The following is a 22,612-nucleotide window of genomic DNA, read 5'->3' as shown; positions in this document are numbered from 1 at the left end:
AGTGCATTGGATTCCGTCACATTTATCTGTTGCTTTCAGGACTGTGTGTTTGAAAGGTATTCCACACAGAAAGGGGAGAACCAGCATTCGACTGCGAACTACAGTCAGCCCCTGACATCAGGTCACGAACATAAGCAACATGTAAGATAATACGACGAAGGGTGTGACGATGGAGCTCACAGAAACCAGGTATGTGAGCTCTGGGGGTGAAAAATATTGCCCCAAACTGCAGTTCCTATAGTGGCCACTAAGGGTGTAAAAGTAAAATAATCAACTTTACATCAGAAAATGTTTGGCTTTGGTCTCTATGGATCAGCGGTCCCCAGCCTTTTTTTCAAGTCTTTAAGGTGTCGAAGATAAATCCAACTAAATAAAACCAGTACGGCCCAGTACCAAACGACCCACGGACCAGTACCGGTCCACGGCCCGGGGGTTGGGGACCGCTGCTTTCATAACCACTCTCTGGGGATGAATATTTTTATAAGTCCTCCATGTGGATTGGCAGGTGTCCACACCTCCACCTCTGTGGGATTCATGACAGTATTTAACCTGAAACATTATTATTGGTTTTATTTGTTTTACACCAGTCAAATAGTCATTTTTACTCCTGTTTAATTGACCAGTAAATTGGTCAGCAGGAACTAATATTACTCTCCTTGTATTGGTACGCATGCATGCCAGTATCTGCACACCTACTGTATCTCTTAAGTGATGGTATAACAGGTAAGTGACAGAGTTTAAGGAGTAATGTTAGGCAGATGATGTGTTATGAGTACATCATATTAAACTGGATTTATTTATAGCAGAGAGAGAAATTACTGGTCCTAATACTAGTACTAAGTACTATTGGGAATATAGTGTGCAAATATGGAGCAGCACTTATATTTATAGACTTCATAGCATTTCATTTTAAAAGGTAAAGCCTCCTCGTGGCCAAGGCGCAAGGAAGTGAACTGGTAAAGCCTTTTCTCTGTGCTGCTCTGAAACTCCTCTCATCAACAGCTACAAAGATTACAGTGCTGTTTATTGACACAAATACCACATGTCATGTAGTGGAGGCTGACGGCTCTCCCTATATGTACACTCTGGGCTGTGGTAGACTTTAAATTTGTAGTTTTGGAATTCCATTTTCAGAGTCCAAAACTTGCACAGTTCGAGGCACGAGTGCATTTTTCCCTGTTTTGTTTTGCTCATATGTTAGTCACAACCGAAAATATGAGCCTATATCGTTTCATAAGGTCCGTCACGTAGTGTAACCTCACTCCACCACTTGCCTCTTCACAAAAACACTGCAGTGTGTGAAAGCACGCACAGGAGCATCTGACTTGCAGTGAAAGTGGCAGTTACAGCCATTAGGTCACGTCCTCCTCCGGAAACAGGTGTGTAAAGCCTGCACATGACCTGAACACTGCAAGGGGCCCCTTGCTGGGGTCAGGTCAGGAGCCCCGAACATACTGGCCTCCCTCCATCTCCAAGCCCAGCAGGGTCACAGGTCACTTCTAAAGCTATGTACTGTCATTTTAATGCTGTGCACCACCTCCACACAGCCTGGAGCTCAGAGACCTTTTAGAGTGTTCTGCTCCGTTGCAGAGTAATTCCAAACCAGAGATTTGCCTCTCTCATTTTACACCATTTTAATTCCCACTCAGCATTTGAAGTTGTGACAGGCAGACTGGTTGGCTTGCAACACCCGCTTGATGATTGATTCCCCATTAATGGTTAACTGCTCTGTTAGCAAAAAGCTTTAATGCATGGCTGATAAGCTCCACTGCTGAAGATGTTAAGCAGTCTAATGTTGTTAGAGCGCACTGCAGGGATGTCACGCACCATGAGCTGTTCGTGTCAGATTTTCATCTGTGGTTTTTTCTCTTCCTTTTTGTGATTTCTACCACAGAAGCTAAATCCTCAAAATGCAAATTCAGACAAAAAGGCACAATTTGGAATATCAGACAAAATTCTTTCACTTTCCATTTGGAAGATTTTTTCAGTCTCTGCACGTGTGCAGTCAAGATAAAGATGTTTGGTCAGACAAGGAGTGTTCAGGATATCTACAGAGAGCAGAGAGGCTCAGTGCAACCAAGCTTCCCTCATCCTGATCCAGACGACACTGCTTATTTGAATCAACATGAGAAAGCAACCAAAACAGTGCAGTTCACCTCGTATGCCTTTAACTTATTCACATGTAATTATATTCCACTGTGGGTTTGTGGTAAAATCTAGAACAAATGCAGACTCACCATTTTCATTAATGACATCTAATTGCAGAGATGATTGAAAACAATCTAAGTGGCATTTTTAAATACATACTGAATATTTAAAATACAGTGAAAGGCTGGTGAACGCAGTGAGTTCCCACTGTCACTCCAACTGCAGCAAGAAACAGAAACTCCTATTTCTCCTGTTTATTTGTATCATATGTTCATAAAGTTTGGAGACAAATGCACCATCCTGACTTTTAATCAAGACATTAAACATATTAGAGGGGAACAGAAATGCAAAACACACCTAATAGTCCCACCTGTGTCAGCTGTTTATTCACTCTATACTGGAAAGAATAAAACATATCAACACTCCGTGTCCTCAGCATCATGCTAAAGACATCTGTTTCAATCATGTTCGTGCCTAACATGTATCTTTAGGTGCTCCTAAAGTCTCTCAGTTGTATTCAGCCATGGTCATTTTCACATCTTTCTCACAGGTCGTCTGTGGCCCAAAAACTGCTCTTTTCTCTTACAGTTTTCTTCCTTGAAATTTCCACGATGAGCATGAAGAGAAATAATCTTAAAGGGATTTTAGTCTTGCAGAAAGTTTTTCGCAAAACTCAATCTCTGAAATATCTTATAGTCTGGTTTTCAGAGTAAACTCTCAGTAGGCAGTCTGAACTGTGCCCATTTGACCCCCAAAGTCCAGTTTGATTGACGAGTGTGTTCACTGAATGCTTTGCCTGGTACAGTTGAAATGGTTGCTGTGCTTCAGTGGGATTCGAGCATAGGATGGATGACGTGTGATCAAGCACAGAACCCCAACACTTGCTCTACAGCAGCAGCCTCCAATAAAATCACACTTTTAAGTAATAAACAAATCTATGAGGCATGTGACAGGATGGAGCATCACCCCTTTAAAAATGTTCCAGTCAAAACACAAAAATGCATAAAATCATGGCGTTCATTCTGCTCTGCAAGAGTGTTTTCCAAAAGCTTTTGTGTGCATGAAAGACGAGTGAGTGCAAGAGAAGAGCTGCTGCTGAGACAAACTGAAGCGTGCTTGGGTCTGGATCATTAAGTGCAGACTAGTGGGATGGTGCCGAGAGGGAACAGGTCTGCTTGGGAAAGGTATAAGGAAACTTCACTGTCTTAAGTATTACAGTCTCTCCAAAGTCTACAACTGTATGGCAGGTGTGACCTTCTGTACTTGGAAAAGATATCTGCTGCAACTTGCTCTATGGCGCCATCTGGGTTATTCTCAGGAATGACAAACCTACTTACAGGACACATTTCCAGTATTTACAGGTTGACTAATACGCTATCTGGTGTGAGCAATCAAATGTTTGTGTATTAAACTGGTGGATCATGTGTACTTGCCAGTCACGAGTTCATGTTGAGGACCATGTAAACTATATAAATACAGATACTTGACAAAAATGTCAAAGCTCAACTTAGAGATAGACATAACATCATTAATTACCCTTTAAGTTTGCATCAGTTAGTTCCTCCCCACAGATGATGTTTTCTCTACGTCTGGATAAATAAAAAACCCATTTGTGTTCTAACATTTCCCTTAGAACCAGTCAGTGAAATTTATGCTAGTAAGTCAGACTATTTTCAGCAGGGCAAACATCCAACAGGAGGATTATACCAGGCACTGTCATTTGCTTCCTATTCATATTTAGCTCCTGATCAGAGAATTATAAAATGTTTATGGTTGACAAGTTATCGGCCGTGAACTTGATACCTCTGAGAGTCATTTCTCTATCAGCTGTAGTCCCTACTAAGACCAACCATGATCAGACAACTACAAAAGTCTCGTTTACACCTGGAAATTGTGAAGTTGTGATCCATGCAGATGTAGTGCAAGCTATTGGTCAGTCTTCCCAAAGTAATCATCAGCATAGAAAATTTAAAAAACTGTGGGATGCTACTTAACTCAAAACATGATCTTTCCTAACTGCAACCAAGTAAGAAATGAAAGTAAAAGTAGAACTAAAACAAAAAATCCAAACATAGAGGTCCCAAAGTCTCCTGGATGATAAGTCTGTGATTTATACTACCACGAACACTGCAGCCTTTAAATGTGCAACTTGCAAATCTCTAAAATGGGATTTGTAGAGCCTACGAGGAAGCCTGTACAAGCGGCTGATGTTGTTACCAGCATTTATACCTGTGCAGGCTGGGCTCATGCAAATGTTTAGTAACATTTTCAGGGTATATTATGTGGATGTTAATGTGTTCATCTTGTGTCAAAATGGCATCCTTAGTTCTGCTGTTCAAAAATAGACTAAGGGCCTCCTCACATGTTTACCACACTTTGCTGTATGTTTTGCATGAATTGATTGAATGTCAGTTCAGGTTTTTAGAAATGCTGGTAGGCAGAGAATCTGGTGCAAAGATATCTCCTCTACTGGAGTTCTGCTTCATCTCACTGAATACTGTATGTTTGTGCACATTTTGTCATCATTTTGACTGGTTTAACTTTATCCCTTTTGTGTTCGTGCAGATCCTTTTGCAACGGCACTTGGCTTTCCACACCTCGCCAGTCAAAAGTAATTTAATTACCAGGTCTTACAATGCTAAGTTGGAGATTTCTGACATTTTCAGAGCAACCTTCCCTAAGATGCTGATGATGACACTGATGCTCCATGATTATCCCTGCTTGAGTCATGGTGTAACAATCCCTGCAGGTCAAAGGCTCAGTTTTATAAACTTGCTGGGTGTGTAGCAGCAGTGCAGCTATCATTCATCTTTCATAATGTGTCATTTATCACTGCTAATCCAGCTCAGACAGTCTTCCTCTCTCCCTCTGTCTCGCTCTCTCTGCCGTCTTAATGCCTTTTTAAATGGCCGAAACGACGGTGGACTCGCACACAGGAAATGGAGAGTGCTAGAGCAGGAACAGGACTATAAAGAAACTAATTAGCCATATCACGTCCTGAGGCTGCAACATGGACTCTTGGTTGGTGATGTCATCCTGGGTTCAATGTACCATGAGGTCAAATTTGTCCTTGAGCAAAAATATTTAACCCAACCCAACCTACCCTGCACAGTACAGAGAAGTCCCAAAATAAGCACCAAAACAATCCCATGCAGGCACCAACTAATCAGCTAAGGCTTTGTTTGATGGTTAACGGCATTTTCAGTTGACCTGGAAGCAGCTGAAAGTAAAAGCCAATCAACATTACGGCACAACACCATGAAAGTGGCAGTACATGAATAAGAAGCCTACTCCCGGACTTTACCATTGTTGTATGTCATTAAATGTCATATAATGAGCTGCTAAAAGCTACTTGAGTGCAGTTTCCTGCTTTAGCTGCTAAAAGCTACTTGAGTGCAGTTTCCTGCTTTAGCCTTGGAAATAATTAGAGATGTGGTTAGTTACTCAGAGTAATGACCTTCATGGTTAAATCCAAGCACGAGCCATTGAAACATGCAGTATAAATGAAGACAGATTCAGAGAGACAGATGTGAGAACACAAACTAAATCCAGCTGAGGATAATTAGACCAAATCCAAACGCAGCTGAACAAACTCCAACAGAAAGAGAACAGCAGCACTGACGGAGGCATGATGATCCAGCGATTACAGTTTTTCCACAATAGATAAGAAACATTTCTTGACACCCTCAACAAATCGACGCACTGCCAAAGTCCCGTCCAAGGTCCTCACAAATCCCTGTTGGCTAATTATGCTCCTGCCTCTCCTCGTCCTCTGTGAGACTCAACCCGGGTTCATCCAAACAATGGATTCATTTGTTCGTTCTACAGAATCCAGACCAAACAGTCTCTGCATAGAAATACAAACATTTCTGCAGAAAGAGAGAGAGACCTATAATACAGTATGATTGCATCGTGTGTCACAGCACAGAACAGGCTGAATGTTGTGCTGTATTGTGTATTGACACATATTTTAATCCTAGATATTCTCTGTGTACTTTCTCTGTGTTCACTTGTGCGCTGGAGAATTGGCCGATGCTGTTAATTGATTAAAGTTTGATCTGTTCTTCTACCTCAATAACTGTCTTCTGACAGTTCATCAGAGTACTGTAGCTGAAAATGCAGCATCTAGTCTTCAAAACACCGATTACATATGAGAGAGTTTTGGCTTCTTCTCTACTTAACTTGTAGCACGGTGGTAAAAATGCAGAAGTGTAAAAACTGCAGTTCCTCTAATGGAAAGTTAAGATTGAGTCTAAAATGAAGAAGGTTAAAATGTTCAACTTTAAAGCATAAATAGACATGTGCAAAATCAGCCTTGGTCTCAGTCGGGACGCCACTTTAGCTCAGCGGGTGAGCAACCACGGGCCACATGGCCCGAGTGAAGCGGGACGGGTTTGAATCTGCGTGTCTTCCCCTCTCTCTCTCTATCCATTCACCGTCTTCTAGGCTTCACCTTTGACATTATTACTGAACTGGATGTTTCAGCCATAGTGATGGTAAATCTGGCAGAGCCTGCTCTGTAGTCAGGATGGACACAGCCATGGAACATCACGCCACCAGACTGGTTAAGTTCATCTTTTATATACAGTTTATGTTCAGCGCCTGCTTCATTTTTCGTGTCTGGGAGAACTTGAGCATCTCTGCTCCTCGTTATGACCTGGATGTCCTCAAACTTCATTTTAAGTGAACAACCCTGTGCTATATTTCATGAAGTCTAAATTGCATTGTTTGGCTGTCTTGCAATGACATGTGGCAATTTCTCCTGATTATGCTGCTCCCAGAGAATCTGCTGAGATTGGGTCGCACTCTCTGCTCCTCCTTTCATTCCATGGAGAAAAACATGGTTTAGTCACTAAAATTTCAGCTGAAAATTAGGTTTTACATCCTACCTGTTAAAATTACACTTCATTTTATCATTAGCAACAATCCATATTCCACAGTTTGCCTGGGTCTGGGACATGGGCGAAGCAGTCCACGTGGAGTTTCCCAGACCTCGTCCTCGGCCACTGAGTCTAGGTCTTCTGAGGGGACACGGAGGCCAGCTGAGAGACAAAATCTCTACAGATCCTTGGTGAAGAGGATTTCCTCGCAGCAGGACATGTCAGAGCAGCTTCCACCTAGAAGCATCCGAGTGAGATGTCTGAAACTCTCTCTCTATGGTTTCCTGACACGTTGGTGGAGAGCTCTGTCATTTGACAGGGGGAGGAATAGAGCCACGACTCCTTATTATTAGCAACCAATGTGACCGAATTTTGTTTTCATTGTAACCAGTGACATCTGCGCTCAACTTATGCCATCTCTGGTTAGCATTACGCATCATGGTGCAAAAATGTGCTTCAGTGGGAAAGTGTTTAGAATTTTGGAAAAAGAATAAATGAGATTTGCAAATTGCGTGTGTGGAACCTGTTTAAGGTTTTGCCAAGGGAGTGATTGAGTAAATGAATGTCTCCAGGCCACTGAGCATTTGGTTCAGAGAATACGAATTAGAGTTTCAGCATTTCAGAAAATCTCTAAAAGTTCTGCACATGGCCATTTATAGCGAGGCACATAAATATAAATTCTGCCAGAGCACAAAGAGAACTCTAGCACGGTTATATCTACACAACCCACCTTTACTGTCAAAGTGCCCTTAGGCAGGGCATCTCAGAGGGGAAAAACACTTCACAGAGATTGGTTATTACAGACGGAGAGCGAGCAGCAGAAGACAGGAAAACAGTAAGACAGGAAACCTAGCACTTTAAAAGACACTGATGTTGATTCAGTGCCTATCAGTGCAACCAGCAGTTCCACTCGGGGCCATAACAAGTGCAGGAAGCCTGTTTGGAGTGATGTGCATTTGCTCCTCCTGAGTGTCACAATCAAGCAAAAGAGAAAAGTATATGATGTTTTTTGGTGCACATAGAGGAAGATGAGTTGAAGATACAACTCCCACGCGTGAGAAGCACCTCTTCCTCTCCGTCTGCATTGTTGGCTTCAGCTCCTGCTGTCTTCACCGTCTCCCTCCCTTCATCCCCTTAAGCTCTCTATCGGTTCGCTTCATGACTAATGCTGCACTCTCATTACCCAGAGTCCTGCTGTCGACTCGCCCGCGTCTTCATCCTCTCCCTCTCTCATTGCTAGCGTTCTCAGTTATTGCTTTTGCTGTTTTGTATTTCCATTCTTTCTTCAGCTGTCACTCTCTCAGAGACTGACACTCACACACACACTGAGATGCTGAGAGCAGCATCACTTTTTTTTTCAGAAAAGACAAACCCACTGATGAAAACAAAAAAATGGAGTCTGGAATGAAAGTAGGTCTCATTATGATGTATTCTTCCGCTTTGAGAGGACAGAGTCATGAGCAGTTGTGAAATATTGAGATGGATATCCAGCCTTCTGAAGCACATTGATACCATTAACTCAGATTTATGTAGCCCACTAAAAGCTCTTAAATTTGACTACTGGCAGAAAGTATTGTTCAGTCAAACAGCTGAACAATGTCGCTCTTAGATTCTCTTAGAGACCGCCGTCAATGGAACAGACGTGTTCAGGAGACTTAATTAAAACAAAGACAAACTGAATTGTTTTAAGGAAAAGATCGGGATTGGAATTAAACCCTGTGTGTTTGTATTTGGTCCTTTTGATGTGATCCAGACCTCAAGCACAAAAACCTATTTTTTTAAAAGTTTTGATGCAAGTTAAGATTATTAGAATTAGAGATTGAAACTTTGAAATGTAAACTGACATCATAATCACAGGCTGAACAAATGGTGTCTCTTGGAAATAGCTGTGAAGTATTTTGTATTCTTGGAAAGTCATTTAAGAAAACAAAAATGAACAAAGCTGTCAACATCTCTGCGGACGTGACAGCGATGCGACAAGCTTTCTGTTATTTTCACAGCCTGACTTTATGAGGATATGATCTGGTTGTACACGTTGACACTTGAGCCCATACAATATGGAAAATGAGAGGAAATCATAGGGTGCATAAATAAATGGTTTCCCCGAGTGGGTTTGTAGTGCCCAATTAATTTGAATCAGTGTTGATGTGTCGTTGGTTTTTTCATTTTGCATATATTTTGCATTTTAAATACAGTACTCAGCAAAGCACAATTATGTCAATAAAACAAAAAAAGTCATAATTGTGTGTGTAGTCATAATTAAACCTGTTAGAAATGATCATAGACAGAAGTAGCCCAAAGCAAAGCTACAACTACATAAGCAAACACAGGGACACAATCATTGCACATTCAAAATCATAGATACAGCCAGTTGCAGTACACAAGTTAGCACAGGGTCAACATTGCAATGAAATGCATTTGACAGCAGCAGACAGTGTAGTACAGTAGTTTCATTGAACTACCAAATAAACAGCTCTTTCAGACACGTGAAGCACTTTTGCTACAATTTTGTTTGTATTTAATAAAATAAAAATGCAGGTATAAGTGTGCAAGCGTTTTCAACTGCAAGTGAAAATAGTTTTCTTTCCAAATAAATCTGTTGCTGAACTAACACAGCCCTCAACATGTTTGCACTCTCGTTACCTCGGCCAGGTCGGCGGCTCCGAACCGCGGTAAGTAAACTCTGGCGAAAACGTCGGGTCCGTGTGGGACTCGTGGCCACGAACGAGCTTTACTGTCTGGGTCAGCTTTGCTAGCGAGAGACAGAGAGAGGCGCTGAAAGGCTGCTCCAGCAGAACTTTATTGTTTCGGAGGAAAACAGGAACACCGTGTACAGTCGAGTCTTAACAGCTTACTTACAGCTGGGCTCGTCAGTGGTTATTATTATATTTACATGCTTCCAGCTCCCGTTTCTGCTCCGTGACAGCTCCTACTTTTCGACTTTCCTTTTTCTCCCTCCCTCACGCTCACACAGCGGGAGGGGCGGTCCCACACGTTCTCCCTGCTGCACGGACTACACCACCCATGAGGCCACAGTCTTAAAGGGCCATGCCTGTAACACTCTGCCGTCGTATTAAATCATTTTTCGTATAATAATTTAAAAAAAAAAATTTCTTCACATCAATATGCGGGCCGCAAGTAGAAGTGACGTGGGCCGCAAATGGCCCACGGGCCACGAGTTTGAGACCCCGGATCTACACAATAATGCACTTTTGTCAAAACCACTTAGTTACACAAGGTGTCTTTTGAATCAAGATCAGGCTCTTCCTGCTTTGCTGAGGTTGGAATATGTTCACTCTGGGTTTGTGTGAGGATACTGGCTGTGCAGATGCTCGCTAAGAGGCAGAGTTGGCAATAGTACAGTCATTCTGTACTTAAGTAGAAATACAAATACTACTGTTGAAAAATACTCAAGTAAACAGTTGAAGTACTGTTTCAACCTCTTTACTCAAGTAAAAGTAGAAAGTACCAGCTCTGAAATGCACTGAAGCTAAGAGAGTAAAAGGAGCTCTTTGGAGGAACCGTGTGCTGTATTAACACAAGGATACAATAATATTAGTAGAGGACACAAACTTTACTCTAACTTTTTTCTAATTATAAGAATAAGAAGGAAAAATAAAACATACATTTCTATTTTGTGTTGTCTACGTTGTACAGCTTGACTTTGCCTCTAAACAAGAATATTTGTCCAGTCGAGGGTTAAAGTGGGGTTCAGCAGGTGGGGGGACCCTAAAATTGGTCGTAGTGGAAAAGAATCACAACTCACAATAATTTCTATTGAGAGCTCCAGTAGATTTCTTAGTGTGCCAGCGGTGATCAGCTGACCTGCTGCTCTCTGTGGATGTACACCTGAATTCAACCAGATGTGAGCAGATGTTTCATTTCCATGGTTCAGTAAACACATTAGACACTTTAAAGTTGGTATGAAGGGAAAATTCAGTCAATGAATCTCAGCATCATCAGCAAAAATCATATGAATCCCTCCTACTCTTGATGTAAGCTGACTGTGAGCATGAAACCACGGCCACTGTGCACCAGTCACAGACTGGTCTTTACTCTTTCCATCACAGTGCAGCAAACTAACCTGTTTATCCTGCACTAAACTGCAGAGGAGTTCAATGCAAGCCTTAAATAACACAATTAGTCTACCTCAGTTTGATTTGCACACACTGTGACATGCACAGAACCAATATCTGATTTTAAAACATGAGGACTTACATGCAAGCTCTACATTTCCAGTTCATCAAACACCACTGAGCAGTCTTTACCTTCTTCCTCTCTTCTTCCTCTCCTATCTTTCTTATCTTTCTCCATCTCAGAGTGAAGTTAGCTCTCTTTCTTTTCTCTCGCTGTGAACTACAGCAGCTGGACCTTTAGCTAGCAACACACAGTTTGTGTGTTTGCTGATGTTTGTTGAGCTGACATTTGAAATGATCTGCCACTTTACGTGGGCTCCTCTGCAGTAGGGCTAACTAGACCCTGAAATAACGCAACTTACCCTGCACACCTGCAGTCGTTCTGGTGTTTGTTTGTTTTTATAAATCCCTGCTGTTTTGATTTTCATATTTACCATCACCCTGACAAGTTTTGGCTCCACAACTAATTTTTGTTTGCGAATACAGAATTAGGAATTTGGCCAGCATGCCTGTTTTTTCCTGATCATAATAATAATTCAATATTGACAGACCACTTTTTAAAACACAATAAACAAAGAGACTGTAAATGGAAAACAATTACTGTATAGCAATAAATAAGTAAAACCACAAACCTACATAACAACAGGAAGCATTTGAGAAAGCAAACAAAAACATTTTTTTGCTGACACTGCGCAGTACATTTAGATTTTCCAACCAGCCACTGTTAGTCTAACAATCAGCAATGTGTGTGTGGATCCACGTGATGTAAGACACACCACAGCATCTAAATGAATAAACAGCTGTTACCGTATCCTCCTGAGGCCCAGCCTGTTCATGTATGTCCTCTGTAGTGGACACACAAACCCCCAAAAAGTCAGACTGAAAGATTTTTCCCCTTTCGTAGAGGATAAGTTAATAAATGACCAGATACACAAACTAGTAAAAGCTGGTCAACCTTCCTGCTTGTTATTTTATTTCTGGGAAACGGAGACTTTCACACCTAGTTCAGCTACGGTCTCATGTCCTGGGTCACTTCCTTTACGAGATCTTAGGAAACCTGACTTCTGAGCCTGCACTTCCAGGCCGTGGTGCTGAGATTCAAACTCATTCGAGGTTTGTAGTAGACACACCTGTGGTGTCAAGATGAAAATTCTACATCACCTTGTTCATAAGTTATCACATACGCAAGATCTTCAGAAAACTTGACCTCTGACCTTGTATCAATTTCAGGATCTGAAGTACCTGCCTTCCCGAGTTGTCACATTCACAAAATTTTCAGAAAACCTGATCTCTGACTTTGACCTTGAGGCCGAGCTCACTGAAATCCGACCCCGTCCTAGATTTTAAGTTGAAGAACCCATAAAATGAATTTGAAATTCCCGCGTCACGTTGATCTAGCCTGACAGTGGGACGACAACACCCCACCGGCTGAGTGGGTAAAAAGGCACCTACTCAGCAATTGTGATTACCAAGATTATTATTTCTGAAATGAGGTTTAAAGAAAGCAGACGTCTAAATGAAGTCATGCAAAAATGATGTATGATGGAAGCCAATGCAAAAAACTCACAGATGACAAATGACAACTGCTCAACCTTATTGGTCGAAAGTTCAGAAAACAATATTACTAAAAATACAAATCATTTGATTAAATTTCTGAGCAGGTGAGCAGTAACCAATCCCAAAGTCCCACACTTGAATGCAAATGGATGTAAAGTGCCGACCATGGCAACAAATGCCCTTTACAGGTTAACTGAGTGACAAACCGCTACACTGAAAGTAAAGCAACAAAAATCATCCAAAAATAATAATTCTCCCCCGACGAGAACAGTCAGCAGCAGTAACGTGTTTACCTAAAAAAACACCATTTACTAAATGAGCAGGAGACAGCGTTACAGTGTTTGTCATGTCAGATATGATCTTCATGGCCTGACTGCGACTGAAGAAATTATATTACAGTTATCATCTTTGCCACTGTGTAGCTAACTCGTGGTTTATTACTATGCATGTGACAATTCTGCAAAATATATCGTCCGGTTCAACGGCTCCATCATGCCTGTAAAATGTGAGAAGATGGAAGCACAACACAGAATAATCAATACATGTTTCTGTTATGATACATTTCAGATTTAGCAGCTTCACGCGTGTTTCTTCTCTGCGATTGGGGTCATTTACATGTAGCATTTTTTAGAAAATAGTCACATTTTTCAACATCTTCTGGCATCTCCACTCTGATGATATGGTTTGACATGCGTGTACATGATTTGAAAATAAAACCTATTAAACATCAGTCTGCTAACAGTGATTATCAGCCAGGCCCATCACTCTTCATTAACAAGACCCTGAGTGGTTTTAGAGAGAAAAGTCCTGTTTGTTTGCTGCAACAGGCTCCAGAGCCTCAGGCTGTGTTTACTGCTGACAATATCTACATAGCAGAATAAGTATAACGGGTTCCTGAGTGATTTGGAAAAGGCTGCCAGAGAGACAGCCCTTTTTTCTGCGTGGTTGTTTGTCTATCAATTAGAGTGTCAATTAAATAAATGTGTTTGGGCTCCATCTTGCCGCTGGCAAAGAACAGAGCTGTCTAGAGACACACCTACAGGAGGTTCCCAGCCAAAATCACTTTCAACACATTCCCGCTCAATAAACACGATCACACAGAGATACTGGGCCTTGTTTGGGACTTACAAATCCAACAGCCAAACCACAGACTGACATTTTGTTCCATGAAACAGGGAGCTTAGCTGAAAATCTGCTGTAGCACAGCCACTGGAGCAACGGCGGGTTTAGCTGCAATGCAACTACAGACAAAACAAACATTTCAAATGACTGAACTCAGAATAAGACACAAGCAGAAAAATAGATAAGTAACAGACAGTGTACTCCTATGTGAACTACTACTAATGTGAAATGCCAACAAAATCAAAGCAAAATTAGTAACCAGTGAGTCATTGATGCCACTATATTAAAGACAATTGAAGGAAATGTGAAACACTGCAATTTGTCATTGAGTTTGGAGAACTCCTCCATATGAGGGTCAGTGGAAACTCTGAGACTCTTTCCAAATGTAAATTCCACCACTTGTTATAAATGCCAAACACAAAATAAAGATGAACAAACACATTAACCTTTAAGACCGACCATAGAACCAAGTCCTCCAGAGCTTATATTATATTTTTACATGCTGTGGAGCCATTTTTGGGAGCATTTCAAGTTGATATACATCAATACAACCATTATAGCCCAAATTTAATAATATGTCTGCATTAAGTGCATAGTAATTACATAAATTGCAAAAAATGCAATAAACTACAAAAAAATTGAAAATCGTTTTTGTTTTTTAACATATATTTCTAGTTAGAGAAATTTAAGAGGCTTATCCCTCAAAACTGTAAATACAAAAAAGTTGCACAAAATAGTTTCCCACCACAGGAAATTTATTTTGAGTGTCTTCATAGTTTTATTTTTGAAATACACCAATTTTTATACACTGCAGGAAAAACGAAAATAAATATTATACTGCAAATTTGCAAAAAAGCAGCATATGCATCAAAATAAACTATTTCCAGCAGTGCAATATGAGTCCTAAGCATCCCAGAAACGACACAGAAAGTCATAAAGTCAAAGATAACTTTTAAAAACACCAGTATAGGCCCTGAGGCCCTGATGGTAAAAAAAAAAACTACATTTCCGCGAAAATGACGTCACTTCCGGTTTCGGGCAGGTAATGGCGGACATGCAAAAGTTCGTGCTGATCTATTCCAACGTAGGAAGTGTATGAACAGCTGATCGGATCGGCAAAGCGTGTTTCTGGAATATTATGTTTTTGTTGCTGCAAGTCGCTTTTTATGCAGTTTTTGCAAAGCTTTATGTGGAAGGAAACTGTGACCTAGGACAAGCTGATGGCATAAGATGTAAGTACAACTCCTCCGGTTTCATATGCAAAAAAAATTATTGCGCTAGCTTACGTGGTTGCAGAGCTACCGGGATTTAAAAATAGTTGCGCAAAACAGAGCGTGCCCGCTCCGACCGGCTTTAAAGGGTTAATGCTACCAAACCAGAACCTTATCATCTAACGTCTCTGCTGTTTCCGTGACAGCAGAAACTGCTCCTGTTTGTGGACCGTCAGAAACAGTTACCTCCAGAGGAAGAGCTTTCAAGGCCATCAGAACTATGTTGGGGTATCTAAATTTCTACGTTGGACGCAGAATGTCACGAAGAAAGGAAAACCAGAAACAAACAGACCACAGGCCCTTTAGCTTCTCTGGTCTTTACTGAGTTTGTTCAGTGGAAGAAAATCTAATACCCCCCATATGATCTTTTCCACACTTCATCACCTCTTTTCCGAGTCTGTGTGGGAGAAAGTCAAGACTCACATCCCTAACATGCAACCGCTGCTGGACCAGCCACTGTTGCAGCGTACCAGCGCTCATTGTTACAGATGCCATTAACCTGCAGTCATTTACAGCTTTATTGTCTTTGCTGTAACACCGTTCTGCACTAAAGACCAACTACATGGTTAAAACTGAACACAAAGAGGAAGTGAAGAGGAGAGATCGCCGTGTTGACCGTATGCACAAAGACAAGCTGTGATGTCAGAGCCACACAGGGTCACGGCTGTCAGAGTGGTAGTGAGATGTGGACAGACAGTCAGGTCTTACCCTCTAAGACAGTGAGCTTGGCGCTGGTGTTGATCTCTCCCACGCTGTTGGTGGCGGTGCATTCATAGATGGCCTCATCGCGGTGGGTCCTCAGCGGCTGGATACGCAGCACTGAGCCTGAGCCGTCGTCAAACTCAATCACCTGAATCGGACAAAGAGCGGGTGTGACACAACGCCTGTTAACTTAAAGCTTTTAGGAATGCAAGACAGCTTTGGAAGTATCCTAGTATCGCTAGTCTGAAATAACTGTTCAATCCTTACATATGCAGAGAATTATGAGTTTGGTGCACTAAAATCAACAGTCTTTATCAGAAATAACTTAAACTGACAAAACAGTTTAAGCTATCCAGATGATTCGTTACATTATCAGACTGTCAGGACGCTTTTAAGACGTGTGCAACATATGTAAGAGTGCTAGTTGATTATAAGGAGAAGTTTCTCCTTTTTAAAATGCCAAACATTTACACAACTGCAGGAACCACTTCTGCAAAAGCCGTCATTTTAACTCACAACACTAACACCACTGTGCTCGGAGGAAGGTGGGCTGCATTCATGTCTATGACCTTTGGAGGAACAAAAACATCTCCGCACCACTCCATCCATTACAATGCTAGTCTATAATAATCAACCTCCAAATACTACATGTGACATTCAAACGGGTTACATCCCATTGTGTGATTATTAATACTCAGTTTGTTCAGTGTTTCAAGCTGAATTTTCCTTTTTCATCATTTATAATGTTTCCAAACATTTGCCCAGTTTTGTCCAAACAGGTTTCTGTTGTTGTTTTCCTGCAGAAGACAACTTTATTTAAAAAAACAAAACAAAACAATGAACAGACTTAAATTGCACTTTCGAAAATACATATTCAAACAGATTTTATTTTTATCATTTTCTTTTTTTAATAGAAGACAAAGAAAGACTGTCTCATCACATCTTCATGTAAACACTTTTAAAAAGTCATCATGTTTAGGCTCATTCACGCCAAAATGATTTAGGCTAAATCTTTAAAACAGTGTCATTGCACACACTTTTCAATCACACAAATGCAGGATTAATTATTTGCAGTATCTTATCTGATTTATTATGAGAATGTCATGCCTGATCATTTGTACCCACACCATCAAAAATGGGGGCAAAAGGGAGGAGATCGCGTTTAATCGATTATAACACGAGGTCAGAAATATAAGTGCTGACATGAGTAGTGTCCACAGAAACCTCTGAATCTCAGCTAAAAGCTCATGTAAACCATGTTCTACAAACACCAAACAAAGCAAAGACACCAAACAGTTAAAAGAGCAGTTACGTCACCATGAATCTGTGGACAGGTAATATCCATATTTTGATTTATGATTTTCTGGAGTTAAATGGGAACCAAAGCATATTTTCAAAGGTGTTATATGCTATAAAATACTTTTAAAAATTAGGTGAGGGAAATAAAAAACATTTTTCTATGTTTGAGTCACAGTAACTTTGACATAGTAACATCTGCAGTAATATTTACAGCTCTGATGACATCTCACCAGTGTTAGCTTTATTTTGACACCAAGACTGTTTACACAGAGTTTGTAATTGCAGAGAAATACATTTATTTTGGTCATTTCATTTTGGAGCAGGAAGCTCACCCTTCTTGTTATACCCTTTAGATGAATACAGAGTTTTTTAATTAAATACATATTCTTTAAATAATGTTCCCTTTTATAAAAAGTAGGATCATTAAAAAAAACAAAACATTTATTACAGCTCTGTCACGTAGAAAAAAGCTGTCTTTTTTCTGTGGTCTGTTATATAACATTAGGGGTGTTCGTGGCAATTAACTTTTTAATCGACTAAGCGGGTCAAGTAAGAAACACTTAAATATTAAGTTAAATTTGAAAACTGTTTAAAAAATACACCATAGGCTGGGCGATATATCGAGTTTTTTAAAAATATCGATATATTTTCATACGAGATATAAGATGTGACAATATCGTTTATATCGATATAGTCTATGTTACGTTATAATTATACTTGTGGAGCCGCAGGTTTGCCTCTCTTTCGTCCACTTTTGTCTCTACGCAACGTTACTCGGCCTCGCCTCTCCTTCACTGAACACAACTCCGCCTCCCCCATAGCTTCACCTGCAGGCAATGACAAGATGAAAGCGGAAAATCTCCGTTAGCGAGTTACCGCGGATCGCCCTGTGCGTGGGGCTGGACGGCGTCAACGTGTTAGCGAGCTAACCGCGCTAAGAGCTAACCGCGCTAACGACATGCAGGGCCTAAAATCCTTTCATTTTCTCAAAAATCGACAGTGCGCCTTATGTATGAATTCTGGTTGTGCTTACTGACCGCGAACCGATTTTATGTGGTACACCAGAGCGTTCTCACTCCCGAGGCGTAACATGTCGACGTTTTGTCACGTCCCGCGGCGTTCCTGAGGAACGCGAAAGGAGACCTTCGGCGTTCTTATGGTACGCGGCGGGTTATGGCTGGAATCCAGTGCAATGACGCTCCCGCGGTAATAGACGTTCCAGCCCTGTATTCCAGCCCTAAACCTAACCTTATCCCTAGCCCTGACCATAACCTTATTCCTGACCTTAACCAGGACTTTAATGATGTTAAATAGCGTGTTTCTAAGCGATTTGAAGAAAAAGAGCGAACATGTGTTGGTTCAGTCCAGATGGTTCTCATATTTCCTCTTTTTCCGAGGTCGTCATTTAGGAACGTGGTGGGTAGCCGAAAACGAAATATGTTGACGATTTGTCACCTAGCGTAAAATGTTACGCTTTGGGAGTGAGAACGGGTTGGGTACACAGCTCTCGGCAATCTGTCAAAAAATGTTTTAATATGACTTTGCTAAGCTACGGAGCGGCACCGCTTGATGGATTGTCGGAGGATTACGGCTACCGAGGAGGAGCCTCGCGGAGTGATACGTACTGTGTCTGTATAAGGACCACAAATGGCACCTGTTCAGAGACGTGGTGCAGCTGTGAAATCTGTCTCTTTGTTATTACGCTCAGCGTCTATTAGTTTACATTTTGACTGCACAATCTGATTGGCTTAGGAGTGATGATGTCACAAGGATCTTTGATCCTTTGAAGTTTTTCCTTAAGTAGGGCTGAGAAACAGCAATTTTTAGTTCGTTTCATCGCAGCCTTTGTGTTCGCAGCCTTCAAACGTTCACTACAGAAAGATTCGGAAACCTCTCAGAGTCATCGGATACAAACGCCAACAAAACGATTACGCCGCCCCTCCTTCCTTGCGTGGCCGGCCAATTTCTCCAAATGGCCTCTTATCCATCCAAAGGGCATTACAGGAGAGTAGGAATGAAAACAAGCATCTCCAGAACAAAATTCAACAAATTGAAAAAGAAAAAGTTTACCTGGAGAAGAAGTGCTTACAAATGGAAGCACAAAACAAACACCTGGAAGAAACACTACAGCGCCAGCCCGACATCAACATTATTAATGAGGACTGGGGGATCAAGTTTGCTCAAGCCAGAGAGCAGATTGTATTCCTCATCAAAGAAAACAAGAAAAAGAGCGCTGAAGTGAAAGAAATGTCCGAGCAGCTTCAAGGCAGGAAAGCCACGATTGATAAGATAGAGTGGGATCTCCAATACATGGACCAACAGAATCACCTGCTCCAAAGAAAGCTTGATGAAGCTGAAGACAAAAATAAAGAAGTCCTCCAACAGAAGGAAGAACAGGACACAAAGCAAAACGACCTGCAGCGCGAGCTCCAAGGCATGCAGGAAAAGTACAGAATGGTGAAGGGAAGGTTGGACCAAACACTGCGCCAAAATAAAGACCTCCTTCAAGAGAAGGAGCAACAGCAAGAAAGAAGAAACCATCGATGAGTTGAGAAGCCTCATCCTGGACAAAAAGGCGCTCGTGGAAAAGTCCATGAAAAAGAAGAAAAGATTCTTCAGCTTGTTCCGGAAGAGGGACAATACTGCTTCTTCAACTGATGTAGCCTCGCCTTGCTCCACCTCTGTTCACCCCCCAACCAGTCCCGGCAGTTGACTGCCCCCCTCCTGAGCCTGGTTCTGCCGGAGGCTTCTGCCCGTTTAAAGGCAGTTTTTCCTCCCCACTGTCGCCTAGTGCTTGCTCAGAGGGGATTGTTGGGGTTTTCTCTGCTCTACCTTGTTTCTTTACTTACTTGTTAACTTTTTGTTCTTACCTCATTTAACCTACTTTCTTTATTTACTTGCTTGTTTAACTCTTTTTTCAACTTATCTAACAAAATAAACCAGTTGAATTTATCCTTTGAGTATTGTTCCTCTAGTCTTTACAGAGTTTTTCCAAAACACTTTCAAACATTCAGATCTGTCTTTCATTTTCTTCTTGAAACCTCATGAACGGTGAACTAAAAACTCTGGAACATGGTTTGAAACACTGAAATTGTTTCAGCTGAAACTGGCAAAGTCATACGTGTGTGTGTGTCACAGGTGATATGGTGTCACTGGATGGGGACGTTCCCTCAGCGTCCCATTAGCATCGGCCAAACCGAGGCTTCAGTGTCACTACAGTCGAAGGTGGAGCGCGTCTAATTTTAGGGAAGATTTGGATTAACTGAAGTGGCAGCTGCCAGATTTCATTCTGATTGTTTTGTTTGCAAGCAGAGCACCAGATCAGCACTTTGCCCCAAAGCTCCTGATGGAAGCAGCACAAGAGTGAGAAATGAGGGAAATCATTTGGACAATAAGGTGGAAATAAAAAAAATGAAGAGTGCAGCAGCTCAAAGAGCAAAAGAAAGAATGCCTGGAATGAGCTGAAGGACAAATGTGCTAACAGACTTGACTGGATATCAGGTATGTAAGGGCTTTAGAAATGTTCGAGGGGCTGTGGTTAAGAGTCAGGGTCACGGCACTTCCTCCCCTCTGAAATGCGTGCGACCCAAGCAGTGGACTGGCAGAAATCAAATTCCTGCCCCAATGAAGGAAGTGTGGAGCTGCACTTTCTTCCTGCCTCAGTAGGAGGTCGATCCAGCGAGCACACAGGGAAGCCATCAGTTTAACTCTTAGCCCAAAGGAGAATCATTCCCATTGCTCCGCGTGGCACGAGCCAGTTATATATCCATTGTACAGACGTAGAATTATTTCAAACGAATAAGATCAGAGCTCCTGCGTACAGAAAGTGGGGTTTGACACACATGGAGGCTGCAGGAAAGACAACCTTAGAACAAGGAGCCGAGCAACGTCAAGCAGCAGCAGAGAAACAAACAAACAAACAAAACACGGTCCACTGTTGAGGCTCTTCTAAAACAGCGTTGGTTTGTCTGTTCTTGTTCCAAAAGGAGAGTTAGGTTATAAACTCACCCATCACTCAGTGAACCTTTCTGTCTATCACAGGAATACTGACGGATTTACTCACCTAACCTGAAAACCAGATTAGACGCTCTGTTCTCAGCTGTTACTGTTTTCATCACACTGCCATTTCTCTGTTAGCCATTCATATCTAACGCTGCACACTTACACACTCTCATGTAAATTCTTTTGTTAGCTGAAACAAACTCAGATACTCTACAAACCTCGAAGGACATTTTCTGCATGTTGAAACCAAAACCGAGCCCTGGTTGAAATGTCAACGCCTGCATTCATGTACTGTTTACTTCAAGCTGCCTACAAACACTCGAAGATGTCCAGGAATCATTGTTTATCTTTAATAACTCATCAGTGTGGACACTGGGCTTAAGGACATGCTATGCCTCGCTGCTGCTATCACTGAACTAGATCTTTAACCTTTGTATGTGCTGCTGTTGCCTTTTTCAAGAGAATCATCGTCTGGTTGTGGAAATATAAGTGCTGTGACGTGTTCTGTAGTACAATAGCCGATAGCTCAGGACTCTCCCACCGTGCACATATCTTGTGTCTTCCAAAGAGAGAAATTTACAGCTAACATATCCAGATACTAGGCTACTATAATTTTGAAGTGAAAGACACTCACCGGTCTGCATGCTCAATTTCTAAAACTATAATGAATACAATACAATTCAGGTAAGTTGTAAAATATAGATATATAACGTATCATGAATATATGTGCTGTGACGATGTGAAGAGCAAAGTCTGAACAAATCTGGAGCATCTAATGAAAAACAAAACATTAAACAGGTAGGTGAGCAAATATGACCCCTGTGTGAAAGGATATTTTCATGAGGATTAAAATAGTTGGGCTGTGGCTATTTATAGACCAAGATTAAAGCTTTTTAACTGCAGAAATCAAATAAAACAGAATAACAGACAACGTAAGTGAAAGTACCGAGGGACTGTCTTTCTGTACTGGGAGGTGGTGCATCCACACCACACACAGGGTCGCCATCAGTTTAAATAATGCTGAGCAGACAGGTGGAAGATAATTCCTATTACTCACAACGACAGGAACCAAGTGTCTCCGTCTACGCAGGACTCATGTTGAGTCACTTCAGCTGAAGTCATTTGGGTTGGCTGGCAGCTAATGAGCCTTCCTGCTGCTCCAGAGTCCTGCAGCCAGGCTTGTACAGTCCTATTTATTAAGCTTTTGCTGTGTGTGTTAATGCAGCTGCATGAATAAAAGGTCGACTTTCTGCTCAGTGCTTCTGTTCGTTGTATAGAAGCCATTTTGCAGTAGATGAAAAAATATCCTTCAAAGTTCACTTCATTTAATTTTGTCACAAACGTACAAATCTGTGAATAACTAGAAAAACATAGCCTTACCTCGTATGCAGCAGTCCTGTTTGACTGGCTTGACTTATAGGTTTGATCACACAAATAATGGGTCATATTATTAGTTCAGTGCTACAACTGTTGCTGGTAGTTCGTTTCCATCTTC

General features: G+C 41.4%; 1 protein-coding gene across 1 annotated transcript in view; it reads right to left on the bottom strand.

Annotated features, from left to right (window-relative positions):
* The window catches only part of ptprfa (protein tyrosine phosphatase receptor type Fa), a 243,987-nt gene that overhangs the window by 180,727 nt on the left and 40,648 nt on the right, over window positions 1-22,612 (bottom strand). Inside the window, exon 4 of the mRNA XM_014333895.2 lies at window positions 15,823-15,964. Coding sequence (XP_014189381.2) covers window positions 15,823-15,964 — 142 coding nt within the window. The remainder of the gene's footprint in view (window positions 1-15,822; window positions 15,965-22,612) is intronic.

Source organism: Haplochromis burtoni, unplaced genomic scaffold (genome assembly GCF_018398535.1).
Source record: "Haplochromis burtoni strain Fernald_Lab_line unplaced genomic scaffold, NCSU_Asbu1 Contig_5, whole genome shotgun sequence".
Lineage (NCBI taxonomy): Eukaryota > Metazoa > Chordata > Actinopteri > Cichliformes > Cichlidae > Haplochromis > Haplochromis burtoni.
Note: the sequence above shows the minus strand (reverse complement) of the source record. Positions and strands in the feature narration are given on the sequence as shown.